The sequence below is a fragment of the Etheostoma cragini genome, chromosome 24 (assembly GCF_013103735.1).
Source record: "Etheostoma cragini isolate CJK2018 chromosome 24, CSU_Ecrag_1.0, whole genome shotgun sequence".
NCBI classification, from domain to species: Eukaryota; Metazoa; Chordata; class Actinopteri; order Perciformes; family Percidae; genus Etheostoma; species Etheostoma cragini.
Genome location: NC_048430.1, coordinates 5,333,928 through 5,355,702, shown reverse-complemented (window position 1 = coordinate 5,355,702; position 21,775 = coordinate 5,333,928). Strand labels below are relative to the sequence as shown.

Here is a 21,775-nt window from a genome sequence, read left to right as displayed (position 1 = left end):
CCGTCCCACGTGATTAGGCAAACTTTCAACATACATCACATACTCCATTGCTCTAATTGGTTGTAGGTCCATTTGAGTTCAGAGGCATTTTCTTTCCTTGTTCGGTTAAAACATGCAGATTCTTGTTTTAAGGCATCTCTCAAAAATAAAAAAAAAGATGGTTTATTTCAAAGGACTGCTTCAGACTTGACAGTTTATCAAAGCAGCACATCTTCATAGCTGCATGTGTTTCATATTCAGATGGATTAACAGTTTTGTCTTTCTTTCATTTTACTGTATCTGTAAAAGGATAAAAGCATTGCTGTCATTTGTGAACGAAACATTCGTAGAAGGCTGCTGTGTTTATACTGCAGACTAAATGTTTATGCCTGGAACTGAGAAGAACTGAGGCCGCTCAGTTTGACTTTTATATGCTCGAGTGGGGCGACTTACACGCTGCAGAGATCACACACAGTCACATTCATAGACTGTGTATAGACCTATGCAAACATACTGTACATAGTGTCAATGAACATACAAGCACGTACTAAACATATGCATACATATATGCAAGTGAAAATGATTACTTACACACACACACACACACACACAAACACAGATGTAGGGAACGTCCAAGCAATGTCACTTGTGCTCGTTTGTTATGGTTCTAAGGGGTCAAATGAGTTTGTAGTCTTTAGGAGGCCTGACCAAAAGAACGATGACAGATTAACAATGAAATACTGTACACTACATCTGTTGGTCTCCATTTTGCAAATAAACAAAGAAATTGCGTGGCAGTTGTCAGCGGAGATAAGTTGGGGAAATGGGGTAAAAGGGTGGGACAGACTGTACCAAAAACACCAGAAAGAAGACAAAAGAGTAAATGCATACTCGAGTCAGTTATTTTCACATCATGCCAAACTGTTGAGAAACACAGAAAGAAAAAGGAAGGTGTGGCAGGCACTCCAGGGAGGAGGAGAAGTGCAGATGTTGAGGAAAATATGTCAATCTCAGGTGTATTTCTGAACACTTCCACATCTTTTAACAACTGCATCATTTTACTTACAAAAACCTATATCCTTCCCAAGCTTTGAGAACCACCCATCAACAAGAAAAGTGACCAGTTGATTTGCATGTGAACTGTTTGCCAGATTGAGCTTATTATCATAGAAAACAAGCAGAATAATTAAAGCTACACTCAGCTAATCCGTTCCATATTGTCTACATGCCCTCACCTCTGGTGCTTGAATGATTTCATTTAAATCACATTTGCATAAAAAAAAAAAGCGCTGGCAATGCTGAGTAAATTCATTTGCATGCAGGCACGTGATTGGATCCCCGTGTACATGGATCAGTCGCCATCCAAAATAGGTGACTGATTGCTGTGAACAGTCGGCTGGCAGGGCAATTTGACTGCTCAATCAATATATTAAATTATCAGATTAATTCTGTAAAAGCGCACCCAATTACTTTGCCTTTCAGAAGTGAACATGGAGTAAACAGTCATTCATCCTCGAACTTGCCTCGCCTTTTATGCCAATTAAGAATATTTCCAATATGTGGTGTACATGAGGCCGGAGAGACATTAATGACCTGTAACTGCTCTCGCCGTTACACCGACCTATCAGCCAGGGTTAATTTGATATTGGTGCTAAAATTATACCATACAGTGCCTAAAGAGTGCAAGAAACTATGCTTAAAAAAACCCCAGAAGATCACAAAATGACAGTCGGCAATTAAAAGAAAGGCTTGTTGATTGCTAAGTCCATATGGTCAAATTGAAATAATTTAAAATAGAATTTCCAATAGCTTATTTTAACAGTCAACTGCTGTTAAAAAATAGAACCATTGGATGGCAGAAGGGAACATTACAACAGCTTGAGTTTCTCAAGTTGCACTTGAATGCACCATAAGTTTCTGTGGTGCAATTGAATGCACCGATTAGTCCCGTGTGTGTCGTTTCTCAGAGTCCGACACTGGCAGTGGCCATGGTGTCTCGCAGAGAGCAGCTACACTTAGCTGCAGACTGTTGTGTGTCGCTGTGTCAGAATTCACGAATTCTTTCGAGAAGGGATGCTTCTGTTACCGTGACGTCAGTTTCGGAGCACCAGAGGCGAGTGCATGGCATTGAAGTCACACTGAAATTAGGCACAACTATCTACGTTGCCATTCAGTCTGGTAGATAGCTGTCCTTTCGATACCCAACTCAACTACCAGCACCTCTAAAGCTCACACATTAACATGGTGTATCTTGTTTGTTCAATCCGTACTATAGCTAAAGTGTAATAACAACAATTCACCATTTATGCTACCTCAAAAGTAGGCAATACTATAGACACCGTATTAGTATGGTATAATAGTAGGGCTAATCATGTAGATAGATATTTATTGATCCTAAAAAAAAAGGGAAATGATGGTGTATGGTATGTACTTTTTTGGTGCAGATTTGCAATTTGTCAAATGTCCAAAAACAATGGAGTTTATGTAAAACAAGTTCATATAATCTCAAACTCAGAGCAAACCACTAAGCATAAGCTTCAAAATTTACCAGAATGCTTGCTAATAGATCTCCCACATCCATGATGGCAGATTCATACATCCAAAAGCTTGGGTGCAAATACACACACGCAGGCGCACCAAGTGTTTGGATAAATGTGCCGAGAGAGATGCTATCCTTCACTCGAAGGAGGCCGAGCCAACACACTCACGTCACATCGCTCAGTGGATATTTTATTTGGCTATTCAAGCTATTCCAAACCCTCCTCTCAGGCGTCTCTGGAGATTCACTCAGAGAGAGACTCTTCAACTGCTGTTCCAATAGTTTACCCAAGAGTTGGTCTAAACCCTCTTTGTCAGGCAGAACTGTGTCAGTGGCAAAAGACAGAAGGCTAAGTGAGGAGTTTTTCTTGTTTTTCAAAGTGTGGACCGCTTGATGTGTTATAGCAGGTGTGGGGTGTTTTCTCAAGTACTGCCACCTTTAATTAAAGAAAAATGAATTTGTGGGAAAATCTTTGTGTAGTTTGCAAGAGAGAGAAACTAAGTCAGTTTGTTTCATTGTGTTATGGGACTCTGACGCTAAATTAATTTTGAAAAGAAAAAAGACATTTATGCTTCTTAAACTTATGTCATATTTGAACCCACAGTTTATATCTGGTCTGTTTGTCTAGAATCTCTCTCATCTCACGTCTAGACTTGACTCAAATTTTGAGTTTGGTATTTTTAAGAAATATTCATGAACTCCAAAAAAATCTGGCACTTCTTGTCCCGAAGCTCATGTGAGCATGTTGATCTCACATCACTCTCCCTGTTTCACATAATAATCCAGTCGCTTTCAATGTGGTGCCATGGCAACAAGTAAAGGATATTTTTTTCTTTCCTGCTGCCATCAGATGCATCACACGCAGCACAAAAACATATCTGCAATTATTTTCCCAGGGCCTTGGCAGTGTTTTCTCAACAGTTTGGCATGATGTGAAAATAACTGACTCGAGACTGCATTTACTCTAAATTACATTAGGCAGAATGACATTTGTCAGACTTGACATTACAAAAATAGTTGACCACACATGAAATATAAAATTAATGCTTTCTCAGGAATCATGTCACATGGATTAAAATGCATTTATAAACTGCATTATCACATCATATTATATGCTGACACGTAGGTATACAAACACATGCATACACACACTGTCGCAGAAATACACACATACTTGTTATTGTGCTGTCCGGCACAGCTGGCAAGCGGAGACGCCATGGCAACTGTTGTGGCAGAAAACATTAAGGAGGCGTGGGAGGTGGAGGACACTATGTATGTGTGTGTGGTGTTGTGTGTGTGTGTGTGTGTGTGCGCATATTACGGTGGAGGAGCTGGAGCTGAAAGACAAGGCATCCGTATGTGAATCAGTCTTTACTATGCAGACAACAAGGCTTATCAGTCCCACTTCAGGCACGCACAGGTTATATTTGTCGCGCACGTGAGCTCTATATGAACGGTGACCGGAGAAAAGATCAAACTCACTCACAGTATGATCAACTTTGGCTATTTGTGATAAGATAATACCATTTATTCATTCAGTCTTGTGTTGTAATGCTTGATAAACACAAAGGGAAGATTTTAGGATAACATATTTCAAAACAAAAGACACTTTTTTTGCTCCATTTCCGCCTTCAAAGCACCTGACCCGGGTGGAAAAACTTACCAGCATTACTACGGGATTCTCAGTCAGAAAGCTGCGAACCCAGCCAGTCATGCAAGCAAGCTGACAGAGCCAGCAGGCAGATCAGCACCTCTATACATGGGCGGCGAGACAGACATATAAGGCGAGACGCAGATAGACATATACACAGATGAGTGAAAAGACTGCCACACAGGCAGACTTCACTAACAAAAACCTGATTCATTTTTCTTTCTGTGGGATGACGTCACAAAACGTTGTGCAACGAAAACACACGGAAAGGTGTGCATGCCGATGTAAACACCAGCACACAGAAACATTGAAAATGAGAAAGTATTTACATTTTTCAAAATAGACTCAACCTATTTTACTCTCAACAAGCAAAAACAGCTGTTTGTTCCTGTTGAATCTGGTGTGACTGAACACTTACCTTGAGGTGCTGCCCTAACAATCAATACTAGAGGGATTGTTAGAAATTCATTCAGTCAACTTAAGAGGTGACCGAGTCAACATTGCTGGTTTTAAAAACTGGAAAAAGACCAAGAATACATTTACTGCCAGCTTTTGCTTGGAAAATAAACATTTACAACACTTTATCTATGCTCTAATAAAGAAGACTGCAATCTCGATGTCAACGTGACAGTGCTTTCTCATTCAGGCAAACAAATGCCAAACCAACTGTGGGATATGACCCAAAACCAAAACAAAAAGCATTTGCATAAGAGAATGAATGGTGATGTGTGATAGCAAGTCATTCCTTATGTTTGGCGAGATTTGTGTAACAAAATGAACTATGGACATATAACAATCAGACTACAATGAGAAATTATGGAAGAAACTTGGCGGGTTACTTTTGCCAAACCTATAATTATTAACCGACCACTTGATTTCAATTTACATTATTTCTTTCAAATTATTTCAAAGATAACAGACTATGTGATTACACATAATGAATTTCTGACAAAGTGATCAAAGTGAATTGCTTGCCCTCGTCGCTGAAGGCAGGCTTACCGTTTCGTCATCTGGTTCCTTAAATGAGGTGATTTCTAAATGCAGTTTTGAATGTATTATTCAAATCTCCGGGGAACAGTCGGTAGTTGATACTTTACACAATATTTGTGATCATACTTGGGAGGTGCTTTGGATGTTCATTTGACATTGTGATGAATCACGCCACCAGAAAACTGTGTCACAGTATATACAGTCAGTGTGAAAAGATTTGTACACTATCTAGTCTAGGTAGAAAGTCAAAAAAACTTGATACTGTCTTCTGTTTCCTTTCAGATTTATTTGTCAAACTAAGAAAGGTGTGACATTTCAAGCCCAGATTGGCGCTTGTCAAGCAGTGATGCCAAACAGTGACAGGTGTGTGTCATTGATAAATAGTTAAAATACCATGCATAGGTTTGGCTACAAGCTATGGATGGATTGGAAGTTTACGTGTCAAGGAATAAAGTCAAGATGGTTTTCCATAGATAATGAAACTTAGATTAATCATCTGCCCTATTCTGACAAAACACTTTTTTTCTTACTTTTCTTTTTAAACAGTGACATAAATTCCTCAGGAACAACTACTCCACACAAGGTATTCAGGTGGTTTTGGATTCTAAATAGCAACCACAAATTAGACAAAATCACTTCTCTACTTTTATATTTCCCATTCCAAATGTTTCCTCTTGCAAAACATCTAAAACATCTTCCAAAATGTAGTAGCCCTCAGGACAGGGCCAATCTGGAGAGCAGAGCTGACATGTCAGCCGCTTTAAGCACAGTCCAATGGAGGTGGTAAGGTGATGAAAGCCATGTAGCCTTGCCGGGCTAGTACCCAGAATTCTTTACTTACGACCCCATGCCCCTCTATCCCCTTCTCTTCGTCTATTGGCCCTCGGGACAGAGTATGGAGATTTAGGACAACTGGTTGGCCTGTTGATAGAAGCGTCCAGATTGATTCCAGACCCATGCTGTCATCACATGTGTGTGTGTGTGTGTGTGTGTGTGTGTGTGTGAGAGTGTGTGTGTCCTGTTTGGTGCATATTGAGTGATCAGTTCCTCTAAAAGAAACATTTTCCTCTGGATGAGGGTTGTCTCTGTAGGGACATTGTGGTCTAAGACCCTTGACAAGAAATCCTGTGTTTATATATTTTTTTGCGTGTGTGTGTCTTCTGTATTTACCTCCCAAGTGAAGCACTGTCTCCCTCTGTCTCTCTTTTACACACACACACACACACACACACACACACACACACACACACACACACACACACACACACACACACACACACACACACACACACACACACACACACACACACACACACACACACACACACACACACACACACACACACACACACACACATTCCCCACTTCTGAGGTCATCCCCCAGAGCAGCTCCTGCTGTAAATTTGTTTATGTGTGCCCAGTTTTTTTTACAATTCCCCCCTGCCCTCTCTCTCATTTTCTTTCTCTTACACCCGTTGTTCGGGCTGCCTTTGGAAACTGAGGTCAAAGTTCATCTTCTGAAAGAAAGAGATACAGCCAATAAGCAGGAAAACACTAGTTCTGCTCTTTTGTCCTTTTTATCAGCTGCACGATTGTCATATGTATTGTTTTTCAGTTTTTTTTTCCTTTCATGAATTTGATCAGCTGCGTCTGATTTGGCAACGGTTAAAAACAGGCATAGGATCACGTGTGATAAGATTTTTGTATTTAATGAGATTCTTGTGGATTTTATTTGTTATATGTTTGTTTGATATACAAACTGTATACATACATACATACATACATACAGTATAAATTGAATGATCTTCACTTTGAGTAATCATGTTGCCAGTTCATGCTTATGCCACTACATGTTTGGACACAATAGATACATAGATATTGAGAAAAACCTCTGCAGCTGCTGTTATGAGTTATGAACTATGAGATATGATTCCTGACCCCAGCATCCTCTGGGAGGGAGGCAAGCTAAATCTGATGCAACACAAGCAAATACTTCGATCTGGGCCTTGCAAAATCTTTTTTGCGAGTGTTTATAAAACAGATTGAAGGCCTTGCAGGATTGGTCTCTGTCATTTACTGGATCGCCTTTAAGCACTTTTACAGAATACTTTCCACTGGATGGAGTGATTTCACAGCTCAGGCATTCGGCCTTTGGAAGGAGGGGTGCCGCACCTCCCGACTGAACAATGTATACATTAACGTTTTGCAGCCCGCCTTCACCTTACAGCTCTGGAATTACACGCAGGGCTAATATGCTCCCTGTAGAACTATATATATATATATATATATATATATATATAAAAATAAGGAATCCCAAGATGTGCATTTATAGAAAATCACATAAGCAGTGTGGGTCTAAAGAATAATTTTTTCACTGCGGTGTATATGTCTTAGAGGTTATCAAGGATTGCAAAAAAAGGAAAACATGATGCAGATTGAAATCGCTGTAAATACTCCTCACTGTCACTTGTGTTGCCTTAACTCCAAGCTGCTTCTTCTCCATATTGACACTTAATAGCAGGGATGTGATACATCAACACAAACAGACCGTGCCAAATTCAACAGTGGAAAATCCAGAGTGTGCTTTGAAATTGATATATGATCACACAGGGCCTCATTTCAGCATTATTTTAACAATTTCAAGATGATATGAAAAGTGACGGCCAGCTCAAGGAACGTGCAGATTCAGACTTTGCTTTGCACTGGCCTTTGCAAACAATGTCATCGTGCTCTAGCTTGCAGGAGGAGCCGATTCCGGCCAATTGCAACGTGCGTGTAAAAACACACATCCATGTCAGCCTTTTTCTCCTCTCCTCCCTTCTCTTCTTCTTGCACTCCCTCTCCTCCAGCCTTCCCTCCCGCTCCCACAGGCCTCTGTTTATTACGTGAGCCATGGTCATACTGGGACAATTGAAACACCATTTTAGGAGACATTAGGCTCCTCCTATAAGTCCTTTTTAAGGAGGAAAAAAAGATCTTTCTCCTCCCTTCTATATTCCCTCAACATCATCCCGAAGAATGTTTTCAAATGTTTTTTTCTAATAGGCAGTAGCAAGACAATTATTTAACTTGGCAATTCAAATATTGATCTTGTATTTACTTCTGTAGTATTAATCAATTTGTCTTCAACCATGAAAATTGCAGTTTGACCACACAAGCCCAACTCAAAGTCCATTCACAATATTTCCCCCTGGCATTTTAAACCACATCACACCGTCTTTTTTGACACTTCTAACGCGTATTAAGTGACGTCCAAGTATATGGAGAAATTCATAACAGCTACTGAGCTCGCATATCAACACATTCATTTCCATGACAACTGATGAAAACAGATCTACTGACGAAGACTACATGATATGGTTGAAGGTGTTATGGCGTTAGGTTGAGATTCCTATGTCAAAATATTTAAACTGGGCCCTTTGAACCAGTAAATTTCAGCTTCAGATGTTACATTAGAGGTGCATGATGTCCTGTTATTGAATGAACCATACATGCAAACATGACTGGATCCGCTGGGTTTGGAATCGGAATCTCAAGTTCAAAATAGTTCAAAATAGTTAATTGTGTCACAACAGTAAAAACAATGTCGCAGTAAATTTAACTTCACAGAAATATTTGGTATTTAGACAGCCTTCTTACTATTTCTTTACATCACATCAGTCATTTTCATCCCAAATGATTTGAATGCAACTGAATAGATAACAAAAAGGGGCAAAACTGACGATTAGTTGCCCCCCTTCCAAGACAATTTTAACACCTCAAATGTTTGACCAACTTCAGATATGCAGTATGTCTGTCAAAGAGCAACTCCATGCAAGAACAGGTTTTCCATCACCTGTAACTTTATCACACCGCGGGACTGTGATGATGCCTGTGTGAGATACAGTACACACAGACAGCACAGCGCCAGCTTTATGGCTGACTCAGTCCCTGGCAGTTCCTGTTATCTCTAGATTTGAGAGTAAAGTAAGTGTTCGTTCCTCTTAACTTCTCAGCATTCTTTAAATGGCTATGGCACTATCTGATAAGCACATAGGAATTCAGTGTCTCTCACTCATTAACCCACTCACTCATTCACACGTACTGTTTATAAAAATTAGAGAATAGAATGTGGTTGTGTTTGTGTCCTCCTCGATAAACCCACTTCTGCAAAGCAAATGTTTTTATTAACTCTAAGTGTGTGTGTGTGTGTGTGTGTGTGTATGTATGAGGACAGCTCATATTCTTCAGCAGATTTGTCCATGCTAAAGCCTGTGTTGTGCTCTATTTGTTTTGCATGGTTCTGTTTTTTCATTAGCTACGATGCAAGCTCTTTAGAAACAGATTGCTCAATGCTGGTTCACCATTACACTAACCCAGACAAGCCTCCCCCTCCTGTTTAAAATCTTCCAGTGGTGGACTGGCCTTTTGTGGTCTCTCTTATAAGACAATTTTTCAAAAAAGACGAATGCTCATAAATTAAAATTACCATTGATTTTTTACAATGGAAGCAAGCAATCACAGTTTTGGTTCTGCGGTTTGTCCAGTAAATTCTCTACCCTGTGATTTATTTGCTACTCTAATTTGGCCTACAGCAAGCTATTTGTCACAAGGAAGAAACCTTTTTCTCCAAAATTCCCCTGCACCCTCCCCCCATCTGGCTCTCTCCATTTTCCACAAACCTTATGCTTTAATATATAGCTACAATGCAATACATGCATGCTTTTAGCATAAAAGTAGGACTGATGTGAACAGCTGTTTTGGATTGAAAGTAGTATTATATATGTCATGGCTAATGTTATCCCCATTTGTATAATGATCAAAAGTAACCTTTTGCAACTCCCAATCTTTAAATAATTGCTCTTATTTTATAAAACACTAATCTCTCACTCTAATCATTTTAATTATGTTCTAGAATTTGTTTTTCTTAATTTTTGAATACGATTTCTAAACTCGTCTGTCTCAATATGTGTTTGGTAACTAAGTTGCCATCCTACTTTATGATATTTTTCCCTGTCCGAAGCCGATTATATTTTGAAAATTTTAACCGGAAGCCCCAACTCACACTGACAGTGCTCTCTCTGCCTCTACTCGCTTGCTTCAGCATCTGTCTTCTTCACCAGAGTCTACGGAGCGCGCGGTATGGATCCGTTACGCATTACGCGCTATGGTTACCTTCCTGGCACAGATGGTTTTCTGACACGCGCGTCTGACTGGTGTATAGACAACTCTTAAAAGCTGCGGTGACTTGAGGTAAACAAAAAGTCCAAAGACTTTGTCTTGAATGCAGAAGAGGGAGAAGACAAGTGATTCGCGCAGACCCTTTTCTACGCTCCTCTCCGACGCACACACTTTCTTTTGGACGTATTTGCTAACGGGATATCATTTGTAGCATCTACATTTCTGGGTGTTTACTATATGTGGATACTTTTTTCGGGACCATGGGAGACTCCGTGTTCTTCGAAAGGCAAAATTCCTATCTTGTAAGTACTCGGTTTATTGGGCATAAATTCATATAATGAACGCAGCTTGAGGCTTGCATCTTCTGTTGTCGCGTTTGCGCGTGCACGCCGAGTGTGTGCAAGGAACTGAGGGAAACAAATGTTTATTTCCTGCATGACTTTGACAATTTTGCATAATGTAAAGCATCTCAGTCTCTCTGTCTTACTGATGTGTGTAAAAATTTTCATTGCAGATTTAGTTTTCTGTATTTTAGTAAACAAGCATTTTAAAAACAAAACAAATTTTGCTGTAGAATGTCAGTGACTGAAAACATAAATGTGAAACTGAACAGAGAAGGGGGGGGGGGACTCGACTTGCAAAAACTTCCTGTGATGAAACGTAAGTGACATGTGGTGGTTCGAGTTTGAACATCCGCAGACACACAAGACCACACATGTTTTGCTGGTTTGAAGGAGACTTTTGCTCTGAACGCAGCTCGGTGAAGACACAGAAGCCTGCAGCGGACTGCTGCTATAGCCACAGGTGTTGTGTTTGACACTCTACACCTCAAAGCTCGGTGGCCACATGAGGGCAAAACACACAGATATGGGTCAAGGCTGTGAGGACCGACCGACAAGGGCTCTGATGAGAACTGCTCTTTCAAAATGAAACTCAGCACTTTGGAGCTCATATTTGGCAGATTGCAGAACAGGTTTATTCAAATGTGGGAATTGAGTTCGTGGACACCAATTTAAAAATGCTAGTGTTTTATCATCTGCCCTCTCTCCTCGACCCCCCTCCTTCTGTTCCCCCTCTCTTCTCCTCCTCTTCTCTTGACTGCTCTAGTGGTCTGTCTCCTCTTTATAAGCAATGTTTCTGTGGCTGGAAGCACTCATAAAGCTACAAGCATTGATTGGAAAACAATACCATTTTCTTTGGCTCGGCTGGTGGCACGTTGTGGTCTAGATTTGTGCTTAGAGTGCGGCTAGTGTGGTGTGAAAGTTGTTGCCACATGGCCCACAGTAGTGGTGTCTAAAATTCGTCCAACACAAGCTGATAAAGCTTCAGTGCACTTGCCAAATTGTTTTTGATTATCCACTGCAGTGCATGTCATCTTTCTAGAGACATTAACTTTGACAGATCTGGGCTGTTACTTTTCTCCTGTTGTGAACCCAATAAATACATGATGGGAAATCAATGGCCTTCAAAATGGGCAATCTGATTGGATTAAAGAGCAAAACAGACACATTTTAAAACATTTTGAAAAGACACTATGTAGAATATCTATAGGATTATAGCATCTTTCAACATTTCTCAGGACTGAACAATGAACGGATCAAATGATCAGTATAGCAACATTATAATAATCATTAGTGCAGGTGTAAAAATTTCCCAAGGGCCTAGTAACATCACAATTGCGTGCTTTTTCAAAAAACTCAAAGATATTCAGTGTAATGTCAGAGTAAAACAGCAAATATTTACATTATAGCTGCTTAAACCAGGGACTTATTCGTCTTATTGCTTGAAAAAATGACTTTAAACCACAAATATAAACAGCTGCAGTTTAATTTTCTTTTTAATACATTAATAATTATCGTCTCTTTATCCATTATCTAAGTCATTGGTATGGCTACTCAGCATTCTGGTGATTATGGCAGGGAATCAGACAGCACAAAGTATTGAATTAGGAACCTATTATACACAGTGTCCCAGCTCTTTGAGCAGGTTGTTATGTGAGGACACATGAGGAGTATGTGGGCTGCTGAAGGCATATGAACACGTCTGCAAAGTTTCTGTTGATACATTTCACGAGTAGGCAGTACAAATCTTGTTATCTAGCCAAGTAAGTCTGGAGTGTGCACTTCATACCAGAGGGGTAGCACAAAATTCTGGGCCCTGTAGAAAGGCATTTTCCATGGGCCCCACCCCACAGGTAATCATTCTAGCATCTTTTTGGGTCCTCCTCACATAAATGCCCTGGGTACTCAGTCCCCTTACCCGCCCCTCAGTCCGACGCCCCTGACTTCGTCTTTGCCATAACTGTAAAAGCCGATTTAGTTTACATTGGAAAATGCGTATTAACGGAAGTCATTGATGGTTAATATTATTTTTGGATGAGCGTGATTATTAGAAATGAATTTGAGCAGCACCTAGTTATTGAAATATATTAAACATGTCCTCAGGAAACCCCCAAAACAGCAGGTAAAAGCGTAAGAGTTATGTCCGGACAGCACGTCTCACATGCTAGCGGACCGTCAACCAGGCTGCTTATTGCTGTCTCATCGTCTCATTAACCCTCAATATTTTGTTGATTTTGGAATGCAGTTAAAATAGGACAGAAAAAGCAGTTCCAAAGAAAATTGCATTTGTGTTAATGGAGGACTAGGCCCCTTGAAGCTGCTCTTCGTCCGCCAATGATTTAAACAAATGCAGGTTTTCGCCATTCCTGCCAGGGCCGATACATATTTCAGATTCTAGGTTAGCAGACTGGAGACACACAGCGATGGAGAAGACAGTAAGACAGAGCAAGAAAGAAAGTGCGAGAGGTGCGTAACGGCACCTCACGGTTGCCAGTGCTAGAACGTTTAAATCCCCAACAAAGCATTGTACTAATGGGATACCAGCAGGGATAACATAACACTCTGGATGGATCACTCAGCTCTCATCTTGGAAGGAGTTATGTTTTCTAATATTACAAGAATGATACATGGGCAACTTCTTTAGCCAATGTAAGCAAGATCCATCACATTCTAAGGCGATGAAAAGAGGAGGAAATCATTCCCGATATAATGGTTTATCAGTAGGAAAGAAAAACGGATCCGATCCGCGCAGATGTCTGTAAAGGAATGGACATTTACAGACACAGAAAATTGTTTGCACTTTTCTTTGTTTGCAGTGGAGCAGGACACCAGTGAATGCACATGTAATGCTAATCTGGTGTTAAATAACATTGGAAACAACTTTAACTGTCCAAGTCTTTCCAACAGTGCCAAACAACAGCAGGTTAACAAGTCTGAAAGGGCACACACTAACAGGACATTGAATCGATTGAACTAATTATAATCAATCTTGTCGGTATCATTTGATTAACTAAGCCCAGTAGATAGATTTAGCTTCAACAGATGAGCTATTAACTCATTATTTCACTGCTAAACATATGATTCATCACGTTAGGCCAGTCATGTACTGTCACAGGGGACATTTTACAATTGCAGCAATGGTTTTCTCTGACTGATTAGGTATCTTGACTGAAGTTGAGTCGTGAGTCATATGCAGTGGAAAGTAAAATGCTGTCTGAAAGTCACTTAATGATAACAGAAATGAGAGAACAAGGAAGTATTGGAACACAAGGAGTTTGATGTAAGCGAGCTTATTCTGGAGTGGAGCCAGCCAGCGCTGAGCCTTTTGCCAATAGTCAAATAATGATCGTCTTTGTCCTGAAACCTTTCTCACCTGTTTTGTGCTTTCAAGTGTTGGCAAACTGTTACAACTTGTACAAGTAGTCTTTGTTGCATCATTTAGCAGACTGTGCAACTACAGGTGAAACAGTTCAAGGGGCTCTGAGTGCTGAAAGATTTGCGATTGATTTTTCAATTTGCTCAGACAGATTTACTGGATTGACTGGGGTTATTGCAGAGGAGTTAGAAGACAGACAGAGAAAAGACCGCAATATAGATATGTATAGATGATATGACTAATTCCCCTCCTCCACTATCATCTGTTCCTCTGTCTGTCTTAGTCTCTCTCTCATCCCTGACCAAACAGAGAATGCTCTGTCTGCCTCTAGCCATCCAGGGACCCTTGTCACCCTGAGTGCAGCTACCTGTTCAAACGCCCCCGTCCCCCCACAGCCCCAATTGTTCTTCTCTTCGGCTTCTCTTGACATTGACAATGTTTTCAGAAACTTCAAATCCCTACACCCTGTTTTTCCTCTCCTACACAGTTTATTCTTATCTTTTTATTCGCTCTCCATACCTGCTGATGTGTGACCTGGTTCTAATGCAGAATGTGTGTTTGTTTTTCTCCTCTGCCACTCCCAGGACAAACAGCTCTGGCAGACGAAGGTTAAGTCGTATGGAAAATAGAAAGAAGTTTTTTTTTTAAATAGATTCATGAATAAATCATTATTGTTCTGCATTGTTATCCAAAAATAAAAGTCATCAATGCCCATCCTTGGATGCTCTTGTGTTAAACAGCTTTGTTCGTGCATGTGTGGGCGGATGGCATCACCCGTCCAATGTGGCTTCTTAGTCATCCGCACAGCAAGTTTCTTTACATTGATCACAAGTTTTGCTAAGCACACTCTGACCCAGAGGGAGAACTTAGCAGGAGTGCACTTACTGGGAATGCACACAGATACTGAATACATTTCATAATGTGTAGCCCAGTTCCAGCATGGCAGAAAAAGGGAAAGTCTAAAACTGCCTCTCCACGTTCTCCACAGCCGTCACTTCTGGCTCGTCAGGACAACGCCGTCCACCCCTCGTTTTTCTTTCTAGACCCCATCGGGGGAAGGCACTTGTTTTATTATCAACAGCGAAAGAGAAGGCCATCCTTCCTAGACTTGTCTTTTTATGGAGATGGTCGAAGGCTGAGAGAAAAACAGAGCGGAGGAAACGCAGAAGAGAAAGTTCGGGCAAGATCTGATCTACTGTTTGCCGAGTGAGATGTGCTACCAGAGGCAGGAGTCTCTCTCTCGGCCTGAGCAAAAGATGTGATGCTTTAAGTGGTTTGATTTAGAGCTGATGCTGCTCGTTTCTTCATTACTTCATCCAGTGATGTTAAATTAAGGGAGTTGGTCAATTGGGTCAAGGAAAAGGTCAGAGTTTCCTGGCTGTTTGTGTAAAAGCACTGAGGGCATGATGTAAATCACCGTGTTGCTGTGTGAAGTGCAGACGTATTACATCATAGTTTGGGAATTTCAAAGACCTGCAACAGCGTGTTCTTCCTGATTAGCTGCAAACCGGCGTAATGACCTGGAATCAAGACAGAACTAATCAAGTCTACCATCCTGAGTATGAAGAGTTTTGTAATCCACCACACACACACACACACACACACACACACACACACACCACATGAGTCATGCACACAAAGCAGAACTAGATGCTAAGTAATAAGAACAGATTGTGCTGTCCAGTGGAGAACATCTCTGCTCTTCTTTCCAACACAACCAACAGCTGCTGCTCTCCGGTTGACCTTAGCAACACACCTATGCCAAAACTAGCCAAAACTGTTCAATCTCAGCAGAATACTACTCACAGCCCGGCATCACTGTTCTTAGAAGATAAAAGTTGAAACATTAAGAGACCGACAACCCCATTAACATTACACGATGAGTATCTTTATGAAAGACAGATTTTAAGTGCAGGGAATTACCTATAGGCTAATTGTTTTACAATGATAACAGTACCGATGCAGTCTGTTGGGTTTGGTGATGGTCATTTCATCCTTACATTAACAAACATAAAACATATTCAAAAGTTGGTTGAGGGAGTTTAGCCTACAGGATTTTGTATAGGCTATTTAGTATATTGGCTTCTTGAGCCGTGTGTTGCCAATGCGCACATCGGTTTGAATTATGTTTTTGTATTTACGCTCACAATCGTTTACCACTGCCTGGTAGCAGCTGAAATAATAAGCTAAGCAACAACAGTTTATGGAAAGTTACAATGGTCAGATATTGAGCCTGACTGATGAGGACGTGATATTGAAATTGATATAATAAGCGTTATTTTCGCTTTTACAGCGCCAGCTTTTTTGCCAGCTTTCCTTCCTTTTTTAGGAAGCAGTGATTATTGGTTCTGCCTGTAAAACCGTGTCTGTGTTCATAGTTATGCAGAATTTTGGTTTGCTCTAATGTAAAATATGCAGCTCTGGAAGAGGTTTGTGATTGGTCATGCTGTGCAAACATGCCTCTTTCATGTGAACGCGCGTTGCTTGATTGGGAAAGCCCGGTTTGATTGAACTAGTTGTTAACCACCGTTGTGTCACAGCTTATGCGGGAGCGCGGTTGTTAGGTTAGGTGAGGTGAGGCCGGGTCACTGAAAAAATATCTAGGGCATGTTGATCTCGATTCGTAGTACTGGCCTCTGGTCAAAGGGCACGAGGCAAAGTGTGTCCGCAAGTGCTCACAGTGGATGTATTTGTATAAATTGGATATTCCAAGAATACAGTCAAAAGATCAGTACTGTAGAACAAGCTCAGATTCCAGGGATGGATAGTTATTAATTTGCATTTTGAAAGTAGAATGTGCTTTTCTTACTTTTGGTATTAAACTGGAAGTTGCGGTTTTACTTCAACTCTCGACAGTTAATTTTCTGACATAGCATTTTCCCTTTTCCAGTTTCTGAAAAATTAGAAAAGTAAAACTAATGGCCAGTTCTTCGGAAGGAAATGCAAACAACATCGGAAACATAATGTACGTCACTACTCTTTTCCTTGGTGGACGGTTTTTGAAGCCAACCCCCACCGCTGCAACAGCACAGAAGGGCTATTTGCCTAAATAAAGTAGACATAATCAACAAACAATGAAGAATGTTTAGTTGGAACCAAAATGCCAAGCTTTGTTTTCCCAGCTTTGTTTTCATGAAGAGTGCAATGTTCCAGCAACGAAATGGCCAATATAATAACAATAATAATATAAGTTCTTAAATCCCCCTGATAATTAATTTTTGGAATGGAAATGGAGACTAAATTAAAAAACATAAATAAGCCGTAACTTTTCCCTTTGGAAAGAAGTGAACATGTTGTAAAACATTTGTCTGAACAATGCCAGTGTGACTCCACTTCCTACTTTTGGATACACTGCTAGAAGCCTCAAGGGGGAAATGAGCTTCTTATGTAACTTTTGATTCTCAGTCATGATGGCCATCATTGGCTGTCAGAGATTAGCTGCTAGTCGCTGCGTACGTGACCTGCCCGAAAAGGCTCGCTACATTGATCATTAGTGATTTAGCTTGCAAAGCATACAGACAGACAGACCAATGGAGACAGATGGACAGATAGAATCAAACAGACAGATAAGAGCTGACACACCAGGTGGAAGTCAAAATTCCATAGCCTGAATGAAGGAAATGTTTCAAGTCAAACGAGGAATAACACAGATGATGCCAAGAATAACAGAGTTTTTGTGACACAAACATGTGGTTCATTAGAGACACCAGGCACTGTTTGTACCTGCAGTGGGTGTGTGCATTCATGTGCCCAGAATGCACATATTTGCACACAGGACAAACCCATTTAATGTGTGTGCCCATGTTTAACTTGTAAATACGCGTGTGCAGAAGAAGTGTGACCCAGGTTCAAAGGGCCTTTGACTAAAACTGGATTAGCTGCTTTTAAAGCTGCCAATGGAATGTGAGGATCAACAAGACTGTTGTGGCAGTGCATGAGCAAATACACACACACCCCCATTTCATCGTGGCACAGTCTTAATATTTCTCCACTCTCTCACCTTTCCATTCTGTTTGTCATTTCACTGGGATTATAGTCAAAATTGGAAGGCTTTTATCATTTACATCACTTGTTAAAAATGTGGGTGGTATTACATATGAAAAAAATTTAATAAATACACAAACAAATAAACAGGCAAAAGTGATAAAAGACGAAGGAATGGAAAAGCTTCAGGGGGTTTTATGGAAGAAGTTTATCATGAAATAATGAGAGTGTGTAATCAGGAAACGTGAGGACCTGCACGCGCTGAATGATGGATGAGCCGATGGATAACTCCATCCATCACGCAGTGTTTGTGGTCGCAGCGTTTCCCTTTTGCAAGCCTGCATCTTCACTCGTTTAGGAGGCCGTGTGCCATCACCTCGTTACATAAGAGTTATTGTGTTATGATAATGATTAAGTGAATTCGTGCACATTTTGATGATTGCGGAAAAGCTTTTAATAGGCCGGTTACATATTCCTCTTTGAATTTTAAAGGGAACTGTAATCTATAAAAGACAGCCATTGTCTGTCCCTGAAGATGGTATGGTGGTATTAGGATGGATTTAGTTTGGAGGACAACATTATGCTGGCTTGAGGGAAGTGAGCAGCATATGTTACATGTTACAACAACCATCTCCTTTTATGTGTGTCCTTTCCCATGTCAACATTTCAGACAGGTGTTTCTAGTTTTGGCTAAGTGGCTGCAGTGGTCATATGAGGCAGTATTAGTTTATTTCTCGAAAACAGATGGGAATGTTTCAACAGAATCATTTGTGTCCTTTGTAAATAGTTCACTGTGTTGACTTATAGTTGGCATCTACAACTAGTATTGTTCAAAGGAAGCTTTTTTTTTGTGGTGATGGATGTATATTATTCAGAATATATTTTAACAACGCTGGTACATCTGATATGTTACTGCTTATTTTTCAAACTAATCAGAGCCATCCAGGGACTTAATCCTCAGCCCAATTTCTGAGACCACGCCCACACATACCAAAACAATCTCCCCCCCATGTTCCCTGGTATCGGTTCAAGAATATTTGCTTCCAAACGGATCCATTTGTAAATGACTCAACACGCTACTTCATAGTCCAGGCTTATAGATGGCACTTTTTCTGCTACAGAAATTCACCAACAATCGGAGAAGAAGAGGCGGAGCATGCACAAAAGCTTGCGCGCTGTATACAAACAGACAGTAGAAGAAGAAACCAAAACACAACATGTAGAGTAATATTTTGCCCTAGTAACCCTCTAGCAGGAACACAAGCATTTAGTCCACCGTTGTTGTTGTTATAAGATGTCATCACAGGATTAGAGGTCAAAGGCTAGAGGTCAAGGGGTGTGGTAATGACAACGATTCGCAAGTACGTGGCTTTGCCATACAAACTAATCTGCAAGGGCACCGTGTTTAAATTTGATTCACTCTGGGACCAGGTTTCAAAAAAGTGCGTCTTCAGGCACTCAACTCGTTGCTGCTGATCACTATGCGTTTCCCGGGCTGGGCTTCAGCGGGGTATCGGTTGGGACGGATGAACATTGCGAATGAACAAAAACTGAATAGTTTTGTGTGCACCAACCATAAAAGGTGCAGGTACAGAGGACAATCATGTATTTACATCGCGATTAGTACATAGAACCTAGACGTAAATATAAGATTCAGCCCCCCTACCCAGATAAATAATTTTCATACATTCCTTAAGTGTTAATAACCTCATTTTGAGGGATAATTCCAGGCCTTTACTTTCACACACAGTTTGTCAAAGTGTCAGCAAAGAACTGTGGAGGAAACTTTAGACAATTTTGTTGTCACCAAGTTTCTGTGCTGAATACTTTGTTGTACCTGCTTTGAGGATTTAGTTTCTCAACTCTCACCACTAATCAAACCTACACTTGACTCAGTGAGAAACAGACCTTTTGTTTGAGTTTTGATTGCTCTAGTAGATTAGTGCCAGTGGGAAGGTGATAAGTAGTTTAGCATGTTAATTAAACACCCCATTAGCACGTATCAGCCTCTGTTTAAAGTGTTTTCCACCTTGTCATTATTGTTAACACTCTTAGCATTCCACACACACACAAGTCAGCTGAAGGTTGGTTGGTGTATTGGGCGGTCCAGCAGCAGTGGAGTGCTGTATTCATTCTCTTTCCGCCAGGAAATCGATAATAGACCAGCTGACCCCACTGTGACCTATGTTACACATGCGCACACACAAGTGCACACATACACACATGCAGTGTCACATCCACTGTCCAGAGAGAACAAAGCATTGCTGGGCAGTTTTGGGTGTGGCGTGGGTTTCCAGGAAGTCACACTTAGCTAAAACTTCCTGGACTAAAAACAGGCCAATGTTGATTAAATTACTTTTGAAGTGTTTTCTCCTATATGCCGTTTTTTTTTTGGGAATCATTCACGTCACTTTGTGATTCAGCTGAGTATCATCAATTTATGGTCATAATGGCGTAATTATATTTAACGCTTCTTGTTTTTACTAAGTTTTATTGAAAACCCCCTGCATTTCTTTTATTAAAAGGGGCCGGGATTACTTGTCTCAGGCACCAAAATGTTTCATGCTGCAAGAAGCTATGAAGTATATGAACTTTGCAGTGGAGATTCAATTAAGACATGGAGAAAAAGAGGCAAAAGATGTAAGATATGTGACAAAAGCCTTTGGCCAGATGCAAGCCCACGATATGTATTTACAAGTATGAAGCATAAACAACATGCTCAGTAATTGTACAGACATCAGTAGCCCGAGGGGCTGAAATCTGGGTCTCAGCCTCCGTCATACATTCCAGTCCAGTCATGGAAGACTCGATCTCCATCGGAAGCTACAAGGTCAGTCCAGACTTCACCTCCTGCTGCAGGAAGAGCCCTGGGGTAAAAAAACCGCCCTTAAATGGTTTGGGGTCAAAAATAAAGTAGAAAACATTTACCAAATCCTGGTCACATGTCACTGAAAAGAGAGAAAGTACAGATTGAAAATCAGCAACAAGAAGACCGCTTTCCCGAAGGTCAGCAACCAGACATAGTGAACGCAGCACATTGTCCAACTCCCAAGAGAGAACTATTTATTCATCTTTCATGGTGGATGTTATCTTATGAATGAAAGCGGCTTGTGATCTTTACAGAGTCTATGAAATGTGCAACTTTTATCTGCACAAGTTTTTAGCCTCATTTTCTGGGCAATCTTCTGAACATGTGTGCGACTGCATGCGAGGCTCGGGTGTGCGCACGCATTGCATTTAAGTTGTGCGTAAACACTGCCATGTGTCTCATAAATTGACCACAACTCTGTCATCTTCATTATCAACATCATGTGGATTCTGAGGAACGCAGACCAACAGGTTATAATCCGTACTCTTTAACTACCTCACAGGATTAACTGGGAGGGGGGGGGGGGGGGGGGGGGGGGGGGGGGAGATCTGGCACCCACGTGGAAAATAAAGAGTCTTATGGAGACTTGCTCTGATCCCGCTGTGTTAAATGGATACAGTGGAAGATGCACAGAAAGAAAAAACCAAGGGAATGGGTTGTACTTTTGTCAGCTCATGCGCTTGCCACTAGGCTGAAAAATAACCAACTATTCATCTATGGTAATAGGATCAACATAATCTTTGCACACACTTACATCCATGAAAAATAAAGGCCAGAGTGTTAAGTAAATGCACTTAGTCACATTTACAGAAGGTTTCTGGAGCTACATAGATGCAGAAAATACGGGAACAAACGGTTAAGTTGAAACAGTTGAACTTCTCCATTT

The 21,775-nt window shown here is 40.7% G+C and overlaps 1 protein-coding gene across 4 annotated transcripts in view; it reads left to right on the top strand.

Moving 5' to 3' along the window:
- LOC117939344 (rho GTPase-activating protein 6-like) overlaps positions 1–21,775 on the top strand; it is a 69,102-nt gene that overhangs the window by 21,255 nt on the left and 26,072 nt on the right. Inside the window, exons 1-2 of one of the 4 annotated variants that reach the window (XM_034864602.1) lie at positions 10,237–10,454; positions 10,496–10,621. The exons of the other annotated variants lie outside the window; for them this stretch is intronic. Of the exons in view, the coding sequence (XP_034720493.1) occupies positions 10,580–10,621 (42 nt within the window). The 5' untranslated portion in view covers positions 10,237–10,454; positions 10,496–10,579. Of the gene's footprint in view, positions 1–10,236; positions 10,455–10,495; positions 10,622–21,775 lie in introns of those variants that run through there. 4 annotated transcript variants of the gene reach the window in all.